Consider the following 17,062-nt stretch of genomic DNA (forward strand, 5'->3'; position numbering starts at 1 on the left):
AAACACTGCGGTTGTGCATTTCTGACAAGATCCCAGGTGATGCTGATGCTGTTGGTCCATACTTTGAGTAGCAAAGCTTTGCATTGTTGTTCAAACACCAGGTACAACCCATTAGTAGGCTTAAAGTGAATTTAATGGGTCACATAAATATTTGTTCAAAATAAAGAGAAAAGAAAATTTTCAAGTTAATAGCCTATAGAAAGATAGGTGTTATGTCCTGTAACTTTTTGTTTTGCGTGTGTGTGTTTGTGACATATGTATGTTTATATATATGCAGAGTGATATAAAATGTATTTTATACTGTGAGTCAATTCAAAAAATTTAAAAGCCTCTCCTTTAAAGAATAGAACAAATGAGGTATAAAGTTAGATTAGTAAATTAAAACAATAAAACCCAATGGGATAAGAAACTATGAAATTTCCACTATTCTGGAGCAATTTTCCAGAAGATTCTAGCTCAAAGAGGCCCCAGAATGAAAGGAAAGGAAGCTGAACTGAGCACCAGCTTTCTGGATCCAGCCTGTCTGCATTCTCTGTGGCTGAGTTTATTTTCTATATCTTACTAAAAGGCAGCTATGAAAATTCTTTAGTGTGCGGGTGTTTCCTAGTTTTTTATTGTATCATGGAAAGGATAATATCACTGTTTCCTTCAAGTTGAATTGCTGGTTTTCATAATCTTATAAACCCAGTACAAATACTCCTTTGGAGCTTGATTAGTCTTTTCTCTGTTGACTCTATCAGCCCTAGACATAATTATGGCAATGTGTGGGCCTTGGGGAAAATGGAGACTATAACATTCTTTCTAATAGGAGTTTCTTGCTCTATTTTGCTTCTTCAGGGAAAATGAGACTAGAAGAATTTTTTTTTTTTTTTTTTTTTAGTTTCAAAAAATGAATCTATTCCCAACTTCATAACAGTGTGTTCCTACCACTTTGCACAATGTCTAGCATATTCATAATACATTGTTTAATTTAGCAAATCCAGTTCATTTTTTTTTTCTGTAAAAGTTAAAGAATTGCATAAAAAGTTTATAAAAGAAGAAAATTGTTCCAATACATGAAAATAAGAAGGTTTTCTGGCCAGGCACAGTGACTTATGCTTGTAATCCCAACACTTTGGGAGGCCGAGGTTGGCGGGTCACCTGAGGTCAGGAGTTTGAGACCAGCCTGGCCAATATGGTGAAACCCTGTCTCTACTAAAAATACAAAAATTAGCCAGGTGTGGTGATGCACACCTGTAGTCCCACCTACTCAGAAGGCTGAGGCAGGAGAATTGCTTGAACCTGGGAGGTGGAGGTTGCAGTGAGCCGAGATGGCACCATTGCACTCCAGCCTGGGTGACAAGAGCGAAACTCCATCTCGAAAAAAAAAGGAAAGTTTTTTTTTCCTACGCTTTCTTACTAGTCACCTTGATGGATGAGAAAACTCAGCTTGCTGCTTGCCAGGGGGTCACATAGTGAATAAGTTAAAAATTGTTGGAGCAGATGGACTACCTGAGGCAACGACCAGAGACAAAGGCGTGGCCTCCTCACCAACAATTATAAAAATTTCATTACCAATCACATTGAGAAGCTGAAAATAGCTTTTCTATACTATTGAGAATTTTTTAAAAGTGTTCTAGATGAAAGACTTAATTATCATTCCATTCCCTCTATAGGAAATTATATTATTAAATTATTACATGAAGAGACAATCAAAGACCAGACAGCAAAACTATAGAGAAAAAAATTATAAGGTTTGAGTCAACAGTTAATTAATAAAAATAAGTTATTTTCTCTGTGTTGTGATGTTTGTGATATTTTTCAGTTTTTAAAATTTGTAATCTGTGATTTCTCATTTTAAATAAATATTCCTTTCTTTTTTGTAATTTTGTGTAATTTTTCTTAAAGAGACCTCTAGATTTTATAAACTTCAAGACCATTCAAATCTGCCTCTTATCCCTAATAATTGGAATATTAATTTTTTTTTAAATCGAATATAGTTCTGGACCAGCACAGTGGCTCACACCTGTAATCCCAGAACTAAGGGAGGCCAAGGCGGGCAGATGACTTGAGGTGAGGAGTTCGAGACCAGCCTGGCCAACATGGTGAAACCCCATTTCTACTAAAAATACAAAAATTACCCAGGCGTGGTGGCACATGCCTATAGTCTCAGCTACTAGGGAAGCTGAGGCATGAGAATTGCTTGAACCCAGGAGGCAGAGGTTGCAGTGAGCCGCGATTGTACCACTGTACTCCAGCCTGGGAGACAGAGCAAGACTCCATCTAGGAAAAAAAAAAAAAAAATCGAATATAGATCTAATTATAGAAACTTTAAGGTCCAGGCAATTAGATTTTATGTAATGAGCTATTGAACATGCATATTAAGCCACAGGTGGCTCTATAAACATCAAACAAGGAACTATCAGTATCCAGTGCCACATATACAGCCTCGATGTCCTCCAGCTTCATCTCTCACCATGCCCAACTGTTGTCCTTCATCACTCACTTTGAATTCTCACATGACTGCATGATATTCTGATTCTCATACACGCCTGGCATTCTCTCACTTCTAGGCCTTTGCTGCTGCTATTCCCTCCCACGTTATATCTCCCTGAACAACTGCTACTCCAAACCCCTCCAGACTTTTAATGGGAAAAAGCCAAACTCTCACTTCCTCTCGCTTTCTCTCTCTCTCTCAGTCTTCACCTAAGTGCCTAGGCCAGTCCAAGTACTCAATAAGCAGTAGTTGAATAAATGAAGGAAAAAGACAAATTATTAATAAGGTTATCTCTGGAAGTTGGATTAAGGAAAAAATTAGCTATTTTCTTTTTTTCTAATTAAATTGTAGTTACTCAATATAGAAATCTTTTTTTTTTCATTAGAATAAGCTAAATTAGAAAAATCTGATCAAGCTAAAGTCCCCTTTGAACCAATTCTGGTTTCTTCTACAAAGAAAATCATACTTACGAATTTGGTATATATTTTTTAAACTCTTATTTTATGTTCTTATATATCTTAATATGTAAGTGCATTTTTGTTGTTGATTTTTTATAGGGGAACGTGTTAAAACTAAGTGGTAGCATTTGGTGCCTGCAACTAGTTCTTCTAACTTTACAATATATGTTGGGATCTATCAACTTTGGTGTGTGTGTGTATACATGCACATCTTCAGTGATTCTCATCGGGGGGGGGTTGTGATTGACATCATGAACAAGATAATTCTTGGTTCTTCAAGACTGTATCATTTGTAGGATGTTAAGCATCCCTGACACCCTCTCACAAAATAACAATAGCACCCCACCTCCCTGCCCTCATTATCTGGCAACCAAAAATATGCTCACACCTTTTCAAACACTTCTGATTAACTTTTTACATAATCTCATCCTTTTAGCACTCAGCTTTATTTATCATCTCCATGTTGATGGACATTTAGGATGGCTCTAGATTTTTTACTCTTACAAACAATTCTGCAGTGAACACCCTTGTTCATATTTTCTTCTGCTCATGTGTGGGTGTTTTACTAGGCGGAAACTACAAGAGGAATCACTGGTCATATGTGTAGGTTCAGTTACACCCTATGTGCTAAATTGCCCTCCAACTTAGACCCTTATCAACAATGGACAATAATAGCCATTGCCCAAATTCTCCAATACTTAATACTATCTAGCCCTTTCATTATAACTGATCTGGTGGATAGAGAAAAATATCACATTATTGTTTTAATCTGCATTTCTCTGATTAACAGTGAGATTATTTATTTGAAACACATCTTTCCTCTTCTGAAAAACATATATACTTTCTCTTCTTTACATGTATATATTTTGATTTTTACTATATATCTTTTATAATCAGAATAAAAAGTAATACACATTTAAAAAAAAAAACAGGTTATCTTTCAAGACCTATACAGATGTTGGCTCATTCATGGAATCTGATTTTGATCCTTCTTCTCAGAACATCCCTTGGGTACCTTATTCTCTCTTGAATATCGTTTGCAATATGCTTGTCTTATCCTCCTGACTAGATTAATGGTTACTTGTCACCCAGTATGTGGCTTTTTCATTTTTGTTCCTTTTGACCTGCTTAGCACAATGCCTTGCATGGATTTGAAGCAATGATTGAAGGCAGAAAAGGTTGATTATGCGAAAACTACCAACTTAACTCTATTTTTAACTTTTATGGACAGAGTCTTGAGTCATCCTTATCAAAACTGGACATATTTCTACAAAGGATACACAATGTCATTAGGATATATATTCACTCACCTGGAAGAAATGCTCATCAGAATGTTCCTGGAAAGGAACGCTTAACTCAATTAAAAGGGGAAGTTTAGGTTTTTATGGAAAAGTTATTTGGGGAATGAAGATCCTTATTGCACCGTTGACATTATGGAATGTAGGTGGCTGCCTGGAAAGCTCTATACTGGACTTGCCCAGGCCCTGGAGTCTGTAGAATCCTGAAAAGGCAATATTGACTCAAGCAAAGCTGCCACCAAGGAATTGCAGTCTCCAAGATTTTTCCAGACTGCAGCATAGTGTGATTCTTCCTGCATTATATTCAAGTATTTCTTATGTATTTATGGTATATAGTTATTGTTTTTTAAGTTATCGTTAAAACATTATTAGTAAAGACCGTTACCAGGCTATAATTAGATGTTAGAAGAATTCTATAAATGCTTTAAACACAAACTTCCAATTCTATTGAAAAGAATCCAAAGGAAGGTCTAAATCCTTTAAATGTTTTGGAATTTTACGAATCAAATATTGCTTTAAATAAACAACTGTTATCAGGCTATATAATTAGATGTCAGAAGAATTCTATAAATGCTTTAAATACAAACTTCCAATTCTATTGAAAATAATCCAAAGGAATGTCCAAATCCTTTAAATGTTTTGGAATTTTGCGAATCAAATATTGCTTTAAATAATCTACTGGCTCAAACTGAAACTTACGCTGAAATGTTTATTATAAAATTAATTATTGGCAAAATATTTCTAAGTTTTAATAACCTTGTAGAAACTTCACCTATCAAAAAGAATTAGAATTTTGGCTTCAGTTGAACTTGAAGTTTATTATTGCTTCACTTACAATTCTTCCAATTGTTCTTTGAAAGCATTTTGTGGTGAACAGATTTGAACTTGTCTGGGAATCAGTTCAATGAATGGAGCTGCTTTGGGTAAATAGCTCTGTGATGATTCTTATAAAATATGTTTCATGCCATTGCTTTCAGCTAGCAAGTATATTTCTAATATAGGATGAAAGCATCTCTGCCCCAAAGATAAAATATGCTAAGAAACATGCATTAGGAAATACAGATTTAGAAAATAGGTATCCTGGAGACTTATATAGAAACTTCCTTCCACAGATGCACTTACGTTTACTCTTTATTACTCAGGCTAAAATTTTATGCCACAGGGATGTCACAGTGGATGCCAATGTGGTTCGTGACAGCAAGATCCCTTAATGCCAAAACAGGGCTATTCCTCAAAGCGTTTTTACACCATATACACCTCTTTAATAGCATTTAGTTCATCACACTGACACTTGTATAATTGCCTGTCTCTTTCATCTTCACTGACCTAAACTGTGGTCCCTAGCAGTCAGCAACTGCCCCTGCTATCTAGCTTTCTGTTATCTAATCTAAATAAAAAGTAACAAAAATTATATTTGAGCAATAAGAAAATCACACCACAGAGAGTAAACTGAAAGTTACGGCTTTGTGGATCTCAATGGCTTCCTGGTAGCAATTAATGCATACTAAGCACAGGCTTTATGGAGCACATCACCCATGTTAATGTGTGCAGGACTCACAACTGGCCTATGCGGTATGCCTACTTGTCATACTATTTTATTTATTTATTTATTTATTTATTATTATTTTTTTGAGACGGAGTCTTGCTCTGTCTCCCAGGCTGGAGTGCAGTGGCCCGATCTCGGCTCACTACAACCTCCGCCTCCCGGGTTCAAGCAATTTTCCTGTCTCAGCCTCCCGAGCAGCTGGGACAACAGGCATCCGCCACCACTCCTGGCTAATTTTCGTATTTTTAGTAGAGACGGGGTTTCACCATATTGGCCAGGCTGGTCTCGAACTCCTGACCTTGTGATCTGCCCGCCTCGGCCTCCCATAGTGCTGGGATTACAGGCTTGAGCCACCGCGCCCAGCCTTGTCATACTATTTTAAACATGAGGAACCAAAGCTCAGATTGGTTAAGTAACATGTCCAAGGCCATACAGCTGGTAAGAGGTACCAACTGGATTGGAACCCAGGCAAAGCAACCCCCGGGGCCACAGTCCTAATCATCACATTGCATGCCTCTATGACATCGTTTAAAAGAATGTGAATGACCTGTCATCAGATAAAAGAAAGATGGTGCAAAGCAATATGCCTAGAAAATAAAAATAATAAATAATGCTCTTATGTTTGTAGAATCAGGAGTGGGGGTACACACCCAATGCCTCTAGATGTGTAGACGATCTTTTTTTTTTTTTTTTTTTTGAGATGAAGTCTCGCTCTGTCACCCAGGCTGGAGTGCAGGGGCGTGATCTCAGCTCACTGCAAGCTCCGCCTCCTGAGTTCATGCCATTCTCCTGCCTCAGCCTCCTGAGTAGCTGGGACTACAGGCACCCGCCACCATGCCTGGCTAATTTTTTGGTAATTTTAGTAGAGATGGGGTTTCACCGTGTTAGCCAGGATAGTCTCAATCTCCTGACCTTGTGATCCTCCCACCATGTGTAGACTATCTCCTAAGAGGAAGCACAGGAAAATGGTTACCATGGTGTCCTCTAGGAAAGGAGCAGGGAGCCTGAGGGCCAAGGGTGAGGAAAACATGTTTTGCTATGTCTCCTTTTGGACAAGTTGGACTTTTTTTTTTTTTTTTTTTAACCATAGATATATATTACCTTTTCTAAAACACAAAGATCAATTTGAATCTCCTTGTGGCATTCCCTAGCTCTTCAGATGTTTGTCAGGCTGAAATAGTACTTGATGGCATTTATTTCATACTATAATTGCTTCCATCCAGCTTCGTTTCACTCATGACAATAGACTTTAGTATTATAGCTCAGAGGTTTCGCCATGAAAAAGTACCACACTTGAAAAAGAGTGTGAGAAACCAAAAAAGAAAAAGGGAAGAGGCAATTTGTCAAAGCCTATTTTGACTTGGACTTTAAAAAACAATTCTGATTACAAAGCAACACTGTATTAGTTTGTGAGGGCTGCTATAACGAAGAACCACAGCCTGGGCAGCTGACTATAAGAAATCCATTGCCTCATAGTTCTGAAGGCTCAAAATTGGAAATCAAGGTGTCAACAGGGTTGGTTCCTTCCAAGGGTCTTGAGGGAGAATCTATTCCAGGTCTCTTCCCGTGGCTTGCAAGTGACTGTCATGTTCATGTGGTGTTCTCCCCATAGGCAAGTCTGTCTCCTGATTTTCCCTTTTTACAAGAGGAAACCAGTCATATTGAATTAGGGTTCACCCTAATGACCTCTATTTTTTTTTTTTTTTTTGAGATGGAATTTCACTCTGTTGCCCAGTCTGGAGTGCAATGGCATGATCTTGGCTCATTGCAACCTCCGTCCACCAGGTTCAAGCTATTCTCCTGCCTCAGCCTCCCGAGTAGCTGGGATTACAGGTGCCTGCCACCATGTCAGGCTAATTTTTGTGTTTTTAATGGAGATGGGGTGTCACCATGTTGGCCAGGCTGGTCTCAAACCTCTGACCTCAAGTGATCTGCCTGCCTCGGCCTCCCAAAGTGCTAGAATTACAGGCGTGAGCCACCACACACAGCCATGGCCTCATTTTAACTTGGTAAAGACCCTGTCTCCAAACAAGGTCACATTTTGAGGTACTGGGAGGTTAGCCCTTCAACATAAGAACCTTCAGGACACAATTCAACCCATGTCACACTACTACTAGTCAGCTCCGTGCTCTCCTTTCAACCCCACCCAGCAATTTCCTTGATGTTGGGGCTGAGAGCTGAATCTCTGGGCTACTTATCTTGAAGAATGTTGCTAGCTAATCTTTGCAAGGAAAAGCCAGTGCAGGGGAGTCATGCCATGGTTTGGCCTGAGTGAAAGCGCTGTTCCCTCTTTTCTAGGTGGTATCACGGCAACCTCACGCGCCATGCTGCCGAAGCTCTCCTCCTCTCAAATGGGTGTGACGGCAGCTACCTTCTGCGGGACAGCAATGAGACCACTGGGCTGTACTCTCTCTCCGTTAGGTAAGGTGCTTCAGGGCTCTATGACTTCAGCATGGGCTCCTCTGTCACTTACTGACTTTATCATCACTCAAACTGTCAGATAGCAAAACTTCCCAATTCCTGTTAGACCACCAAGTTAAAGGATTCCAAACTCTAAATAATAAAGGTATAAAAAACATTCCTGCTCCATTCATTAGCAGGAAAAAAATTGTTAGAGCTGGAGGAGACATGAGAAATTATTTGATACAAACCTTTCATGGGGCTGTTGAAGAATCTGAAACCCAAAGCAGTGGAATGTCTGGTACCCCCAAAAATCAACAATAGAAACAGTGCCAGAATCCAGATTCCTGACACCTGGCTGAGTGCCCTTTTCACTATTCCCTGATTTATCTGTAAATGCAGAACGATTTATGACTGTACAGCTTTCATAGTCACAACCTCAAGCAGGTAATATGCAACTTTAAAATTTTTCCTACAGTGGGCTAACTTTTCTTATTGAGTCTCCATTTCTCCCAAATGGTAAGAAAGTTAATCCAGTCCCCACCAGGTTCATCCAGGCAATTGCAATCATTGTCCAGACTTTTCAGGTCCTCCCCACCCCACATCCCCTTCTTCCTGGCTGGCACCCCAGATCAGAGAGGCTGACCGAGCTTCTGGTAGTCAGGGGAGGTGGCTGGTTCTCAGCCAGGATCTGACACTCTGCCTTCCACTGACATGTAGCAAGTTTTCTTGGGTTCTTAGGCACTTCTCCATGGATTAGGCAGGGGATGTGAGGACTCCATGAAATTTCCCTCAGCCACCCACCCATTAAGCTCAAACTGTTATTGTGTTACCGTTCTGATGGCACTTCCATATCCCATGGAGAGTCACTCTTCCCTTCATAGTGCAGTCCCTCAAGCTAATCTGGCCTCAGAGGCTCTCTCACTTCTTTTCCACTCTGCACGGTCACTACTTGTCACTAACTCAGTAGCAGCTTTCACACTCTGTCTTTGGGCTCCGGGCCTTGCCTCTATATTCATTTTCTATGCTACATAACAAATTATCAAAAACTTAGGGACTTAAAGTAACACAACTTGATTATCTCAGTTTCTGGCTGGATTATCTGTCCAGGTCCTGCCAGGCTGGAATAAAGGTATTGGAGAAGGTTGTGACTCTGATCTGGCATGTAGTGTCTTTTTCCTTCATTTTCTCCTTTCCTCTTCATTCTTTTTCATCCATTCCCTTGCTGCCGTAGAACTGAGGTCCTCATTTTCCTTTTAGCTGTCAGCCAGAGGGGCATTGTCAACTCCGAGAGGCCACCCACAGTTCTTTGCCACATGGCCCCCATGGCTGTTTACCACATCGGTGTTTGCTTTCTTGCATGCCAGCCAGAAAACATCTCCCTGACTTTTTCTTCTATGAGCAGCCAGAGAAAACTCTCTATTTTACAGGGCTCATGTGATTAGTTTCAGGCCCACTCAGATAATGTCCATATCTTAACATCAACTCACTTGGGACTTTAAGGACCTGCAAAATCCCTTCCCAGTAGCATGTAGACTAGTTTTGGATTGAATAATTGGCATAAAGTGTGTACTCCACGGGCTGGGGCTTGGGGCCATCTTAGAATGCTGCCTGCCACAGCTCCCATTCCTGGAACAGTGAAAATCTACAGGCCTACTTGAAGTGGGTGTGCGAAATAGGTAGAGGGTGATGGGGTAAGTAGGGGTCACAGAGGAGAAAAAAGCATATTCATTAACATGTCACCTGTTATATTTTATTTATACATTTTCTGAATAACATAGATGAAAAAATTATTAATCCAAGATGGAATTCTGTTTGAGTGGCAACAAGAATTGTGCTTTCTCTGCTCAACAGCAAATGTTAAAAGTCCATCTAATGGTTAAGTTGTAGATGCTTTATTGCATACACCAGAGGTCCCCAACATTTTTGGCACCTGGGAAAATTTTTCCACAGACTGGGGCAGCAGCAGATGGTTTTGGGATGATTCAAGTGCATTACATTTATTGTGTGTTTTATTTCTGTTATTATTACACTGTAATGTATAATGAAATAATTATACAACTCACCATCATTCAGTATCAGTGGCAGCCCTGAGCTTGTATTCCTGAAACTAGATTGTCCCATCTGGAGGTGATGGGAGTCAGTAACAGTTCGTCAGGCATTAGATTAACATCAGAGGCACACAGCCTAGATCGCTTGCATGTGCAGTTCACAACAGGGTTTGTGCTCCTATGAGAATCTATTGCCTCTATTGATCTGACAGGAGGTGGAGCTCAGTGAGAATGCAAACAATGGGGAGCAACTATAAATACAAATGAAGCTTCACTAGTTCACCCATCACTCATTTTCTTGCTGTGTGGCTGACAGGGGGATGGATGGGGACCCCTGGCATGAATCTTTCAAAAATGAAAAGTTAATTAACTTTTCACCTATGTATGTCTCATCTGAGCAATTAGATCATAAGCTTTTTATAAATCAATGACATATATTTCATATACATAAAGAATAAATTATTGATTTTCGTTACAAGCACTAGAGAATGCTTATATTAAAAAAATGACCAGCAGAGGTGACAAAAACCACAGACTAATTCAGGAGAATGACTATTTTTGTTTTATGAACAAATATTCACTTATTTGTTCATTCTTTTACTGATGAATATTTGAAAGCATTGATTCTGCACCAGCCACTTTGGTAAGTGCTGTAGAACAGTGGTCCCCAACCTTTTTGGCACCAGGGACTGGTTTTGTGGGAAATGGGGGTTCAGGATGAAACTGTTCCACCTCAGATCATCAGGCATTAGATTCTCATGAGGAGTGTGCAGCCTAGATCCCTCACACGTGTTCACAGTAGGGTTCAGGCTCCTGAGACTCTCATGCCACCACTGATCTGTCAGGAGGCAGAGCTCAGGCGGTAATGCTCACTCACTGCTCACCTCCTGCTGTGTGGCCTGGTTCCTAACAAGTACGCGGTCTGCAGTCCCAGGATGGGGGACCCCTGCTGTAGAAGATTCAAATACCTTATTTTGGGGAATTATAGCCTCACAGAGCCACAAAGACCACATACAAGTAACATACTACAAAGTAGAGGTTGATAAATAACATAAAAGAAAGCAAGATAAGTGTTTAGGTGGTTCAGAAGAAAAAAAGCAATTAACTTTAAGCTGGAATTATCATGTAATACTTGACAGAGGAGGTGGTACTTGAACTGCAACTTAATGAGTGGCTGGGATTTCTACCAGCAGAGACAAAGAGAAAGACTGTTTCAGGAAAAAGGAACAGTGTGAACTAAGGGACAGAAGTGGAAACTCCTTGAAGAGCAGTAGGTCCAGTTGGTCTAGGGCAGCAGTTCTAAAGGTGTGGTCCCCAGACCAGGTGTGTCACCTAAGAACATGCTAGGAATGCACAGTCTCAGGCCCCACTTTGGATCTACCAAATCTGAATCTGCAGGAGTGGAGGTGGAGGTGGCAGCAAGCTGGGTTCTCACAAGCCCGTCAGATGATTCTGATGCATGCTAACATTGTAGCATGGGCTGCACTGAGAGGAATAGCAGGAAGTGAGGCTAGAAAGATAGAATGGGGTCAAATAAAGTGGAGAGGCAGATATATATGTATATATATTAAATACTCTGCTCATTTCAAAAATGAAGTGGAAAATGACAATGTAGGAAATTTGATATTTTATTCAGTAGGCAGTGGAACATGCATGGGAGGAAAAGAGCTGGGCTCACATAACTAATCAAGTGACAGAGCTGAATTCTGATTGACTCCCAGACAAGCAAGGCAGAAAAGCCCAAGACAGAGGAGAGTGTGGTTAGGGTGTCATACGTCATTTCTGTCATTCCTATTCTCTGCCCTTCTTAAACTCATGCCCCATTAGCAGCATAATGTTCAAGGACTCTTTTGGTAAGTCTAGGAGTAGATAGGGAGAACAGTCTCTTGTCTTCCATTAGAGTGAAAAGTTGAGGCAGGGCATGGTGGCTAACACCTGTAATCTCAGCACTTTGGGAAGCCGAGGCGGGAGGATCACCTGAGGTCACGAGTTCAAGACAAGCCGGGCCAACATGGCAAAACCCAGTCTTTACTAAATATACAAAAATTAGCTGGGCATCAAGGCAGACACCTATAACCCCAGCTACTCAGGAGGCTGAGGCCAGAGAATCACTTGAATCCAGGAGTCGGAGGTTGCAGTGAGCCGAGATCATGCCACTGCACTCCAACCTAGGCGACAGAGCAAGACTCTGTCTCAAAATAATAAATAAATAAATAAAAGTTGAAAAGAGCACACTCTGCCAAAAGAAACTAGTGATGCTCTTTAAAATTGTCAGTGGTTTCAATGATTGTCTAATTCTCAGCTCTTAGAAAGGGTTAATAGTGATGCTAACATCTAAGATCATATTTCCCTTCAACAAGGTATTTATCTGTTAAATAACATTAAATACTTCTTTTTCCCTTTTAGGGCCAAAGATTCTGTTAAACACTTTCACGTTGAATATACTGGATATTCATTTAAATTTGGCTTTAATGAATTCTCATCTTTGAAGGATTTTGTCAAGCATTTTGCAAATCAGCCTTTGATTGGAAGCGAGACAGGTAAGCTATGAGCAGACATTTGACCTATGAAATATTGTTTCGGGATGGAGGAGAAACAAGGCAGATTTCAGTTAAAGAATGTCATAGTTGTCATTTATATTTCAACATTATCTTGAGGAGAAAACAATGTACTTTGTATAAAGTAGATATTTTCTCAGAATGTGTTACTTAATGGATTGATTAAAAGCATTTCTTTAAAATGGGTTGTCCATTTAAAAATAACATACACAATACACACAAAAAGAAGAAAGGTTAAAATGACTTTTTGATTACCCATAATTTCAGGTATGGCAGTTTGCACATGAGTGAGACCCACAGAAGTAAATTTTAAGCATTTTAAAAATGAAAATTCCCACTTAAATGTTCACAGGGATCGCTGAATATTGAAAATATTGACTAGGAAGTGCTCTCCTGAGTTATAAAATTCTGTTTCTATTGTCACAGTTTTTTAAATAAGATTTTAAGCTAGACTTAATTATAGCTGGAAAAGCTTGAATTTTCCTGTTTGAATGGTAAGAGAATTAAAGCAGAAAATTCGTGTTTAAAGAATAAACACAAAAAAAACAGTCTATCTTGGCACTTGAATTATCTAAGATTGAATATCTTGTTTATTTATATTATTTTAATGAAGTAAAAGGTCATACCTGTATTTGTGATATAGAATCACAACACTTTTGTCCTAAATAATGATAAATCTCAGTTAATCAAAGACTAGGAAATTCCAAGAACCTGTGGCACAAGAGGAACTCAAGACTTAATAACACAACCGGTTACCATGAGTTTGAACATATGTGTTTTCTTGGCAAACTTGCCAGTGGGCTTTCTGTTAACTTCAGTGTGGTGGGAAGAGGTGGCATCATTGGCTTCTGTCTTTTCTGCTATTTATATGGCATGAATAGTCTCTGATGTGACTCAGACAGTGTGTAGTATACATGAAGTGCACAGTGGAAAACTGGAAAATCGTTGCTCTGCTTTATACTGACCACACCAAGCCTAAGACAGAATAATCCAAACTACAAACTGAAGCTATAACCTTTTTTCCCTCCTTTCTTCTGGTATATATTCTCCCAATCAACCTTGAAAATTACTTCACCATTTAACAAGCAGTTGTTCTCATGAACAAATGGCCAGTGGAGGTATATTTATTTCCATTGCTACCTTGGCCTTGGCAAACATTTCAGTTTCTCAAATCCCTTCACTTCAGTCTCCTTTCCTACTTGCATCCAATTCTATACTTGATTTTGTTCAGTTAATTGGTCACAGGCAATGGAGAGGAGATTTTTAAAGCCAGGGCTTTGTTTTGTGTACCTCTAATTTTTGTCTTTCATATCTGCCAGGTCCTGGCCCATTGCAGGGCATTTTGGGTGAATAAATAAATGAATAAATGGATAACTCTAAGTAAGAACTCTTTGTAGCCTTCGAAGCCACTAGCGTTGCCATTTTTCTGCTTTCTCTTTTTCCTCCAACCAAAGACAGCTCCCTTCTTTTAAACTCTTCTCCTAGGCTCTATTTTCAACTTCTTTGATCATTCCCTGTGCTCCTTCCTGACCCTCTGCAAGTTAGGGAAAAGATACATATTCTGCCTACTGGCAGATTTCAAAACATTTAAGATCAAAGTGAATGCAATGCTTTCTGGTTGAACCTTTCTGGCACTGATCCAATCACTAGGCAAGAGGATCACCTAAGGATGCTCCAAAATAAAGATGTTTTGATATTGCATTTGGGACAATGATAAGCTTCCCTGTAACTAACACTGTTCTGAGTAAAGAAGCCTTATGATTAATGCATTAGGGATTGTAAGGATTTGTAATCCAGACTTCTACAGTAATTACTCTAAAACTCAAACTTGCTATATTATTATCTTGACTATAATTACCATTTTATTTATTACAATATAACTCAGGAACCTAATATTTTTATCCTCTCCACTGCCTCTCCTCTGTTCTACTCATTACCCAACGAAGAATTTGCTGCTGTTTGAATTCCTGCTTCCAGCCCCTGGTGCTGATGGATATGCACTTGACTTGCTGGCTTCCTGCCCTTGAGTTAGAGTCCGCTAGCTTTATTCCTCTTATCTGTCCCAGCCAGATGAAGGGAAAGCCATCAGGGCTAGGAACAACAGGCAAAACCCATGACAGATGAGTGTTCAAATCTTGCCCCTCTGGGAGTAATAGGCCTTGGGAAACAAGATAATGTGTTCAAGTCATGATGACTTGTAAGCCCAGAAAGTCCTCGAGGTTACAGAGTCAGCATTGCAGACTATAAAGAATGGTGAATGGAACCTGAGATGCCACCTTCTAAAAATAGGCCTTTTCTTCTTGTTCCTTTAAGCATGGGCTCCTAGTATTGGCTCCCAGTGATCAGCAGATCTTCAGGCTAATGATTTCATGTTCACCATTAGATGAAATACGAATACTTCTTATAGTTTATGTTTGATTAACATCACCAGGAAAAGCATTTGTCCACACAATGGACAAGCCCCTCCCAGGACTCTCAACTTCAGATTACCAGAATGAGAAGGACTAGAATTGGATATTTCAGGCCACTCCTGTCAGTTAGACCCCATGCAGGCCCAGCCTCACCCTGCAGGGCCTAGAGGGTAAGTTTATTAAAGAGAGACTTTCTTATAATACATTTATCTACTGGCACAAGTGGCATTACCTTTGAGGGCAACATAAATGATATCCAAATAACCAAAACTTTACACTTTTGCCTTGCAGTTATATATAATGCCTTCAGTAGAGTGAAACCCAGAATATTTGATTCTGGGTCATAAGAAAATCTTTGCACTCAAAATAGATAAAAGTGTTGACCTAAGGGGATTAATGCTATTTTAAGATATCTTTTTTTTCCTATTCCCTACTCTTTACACTTTTAGGATTTCTGTTTGCTAATCTGAAAAGCAAGGATTTCCTAAGCAACATCTAAGCCTCTTGCCAACTTTAAGAGTATGTTATGATAATTTCCCTTTTTCCTTGTCATAATCTCTATTTCATCTCTCTAATCTCCATTAAAGTTTCTGTTCACTCTAATTTATTTTTATCAATACTCATAAACACTCTTAAGATACTTCCAATTGTCAAAACCTAATAATTTCCTGAGTACATGATAGAGATATACAATGTACTCTCTTGCTTTATTTTTCTCAATGGCCCTTTTACCTTCTGACATATATAATTCACTTATTTTTAAAAAAATACTTTTTTTTTTCCACACTAGTCTGGAAACTCCATGAAGAAAGGGATTTTTGTCAGCTTTGCTTCAAAAGCTGACAAAAATTGCTGTGTCCCAGGACCTGAAAAAATAAGTACTAATCATTTCTACAATATGTCGGATGCCCCATTCCCAATGCCTGCATTGCAGTTTTTTATGGCAACACCAAAACTAGCAAACTTGTGACAATTTTAACTTTCAAAGTTTATAAAAGCATAATTTGAAATGATGTTTTGTGTTGCATGTATGCTCAGTGATGATTAAATTCAGAATTTGCCTTTCATTTGTGATAGTGTTGCAGGACTTTTCCTTAGTTCAGCTAAAGATTGGGTCCCTCTCCATCCCACAGACACAAAAATTTAGGCTTACAGATGGTTTGAAGGGTGAGTGAAGCAGGGTTTTATTGGATGAAAAGAAAGAAAAGAGGGCCTAGCCAGGGTCCCTGCTAGAGCGCTGCCTGCCGAACAGTTTGAATTCTATGTTCCTCACAGGAAGAGGAAGGGCCAGGCTCCTCCCCGCTGCAAAGGGCATGGACTTCCTAAGGCTCCACCTCAGTGGGCAGGCTGGTTGGAGTTTTTCTGGCTTAATAGTAGGATATCAAATAAAACATATTCATGTCTGTGCACGAACTCTAAACTAAACTCAAATATATTTGAAAATTTGAGAAACTTTTTTATTAGTATAAATATGTTTGGTCCATTATTAATTTTGTCATATCCTCTTGTAATTAGCTAAGTTTCATATATATAGTCTTGAAAATGTGGATGGCATTTATCTTTATGCTTAAATGTCTAAATATGATTAGAACAAAAAAATTACTTTTACCATTACCTTTTGTTTATATTTCAATAATTCCTAACATGAAATTGCCATGTACAATTTATTATATTGTGTTGTGACTGTAATCACCTAACTGGCATGCAAAAGTATAGTACAAGTTAAGTTCTATGTTTGTGCTTATCCTTTATAATAATTGGTTCTCAGTGTTAAAGATCTCATCTTATTTTTTTTGTAAATGTCAAATCTCCATTTCTTTTTTTGTTTTGATATGGGGATTCCCAATCTTTTGACGACTGCTAC

General features: G+C 39.1%; 1 protein-coding gene across 2 annotated transcripts in view; it reads left to right on the forward strand.

Annotated features, from left to right (window-relative positions):
- DAPP1 (dual adaptor of phosphotyrosine and 3-phosphoinositides 1) overlaps nucleotides 1-17,062 on the forward strand; it is a 54,440-nt gene that overhangs the window by 11,308 nt on the left and 26,070 nt on the right. For both annotated transcript variants that reach the window (XM_073017505.1, XM_007999379.3), the window contains exons 2-3: nucleotides 8,077-8,199; nucleotides 12,636-12,769. In XM_073017505.1, the coding sequence (XP_072873606.1) occupies nucleotides 8,077-8,199; nucleotides 12,636-12,769 (257 nt within the window). The remainder of the gene's footprint in view (nucleotides 1-8,076; nucleotides 8,200-12,635; nucleotides 12,770-17,062) is intronic.

The sequence above is a fragment of the Chlorocebus sabaeus genome, chromosome 7, assembly GCF_047675955.1.
Source record: "Chlorocebus sabaeus isolate Y175 chromosome 7, mChlSab1.0.hap1, whole genome shotgun sequence".
Lineage (NCBI taxonomy): Eukaryota > Metazoa > Chordata > Mammalia > Primates > Cercopithecidae > Chlorocebus > Chlorocebus sabaeus.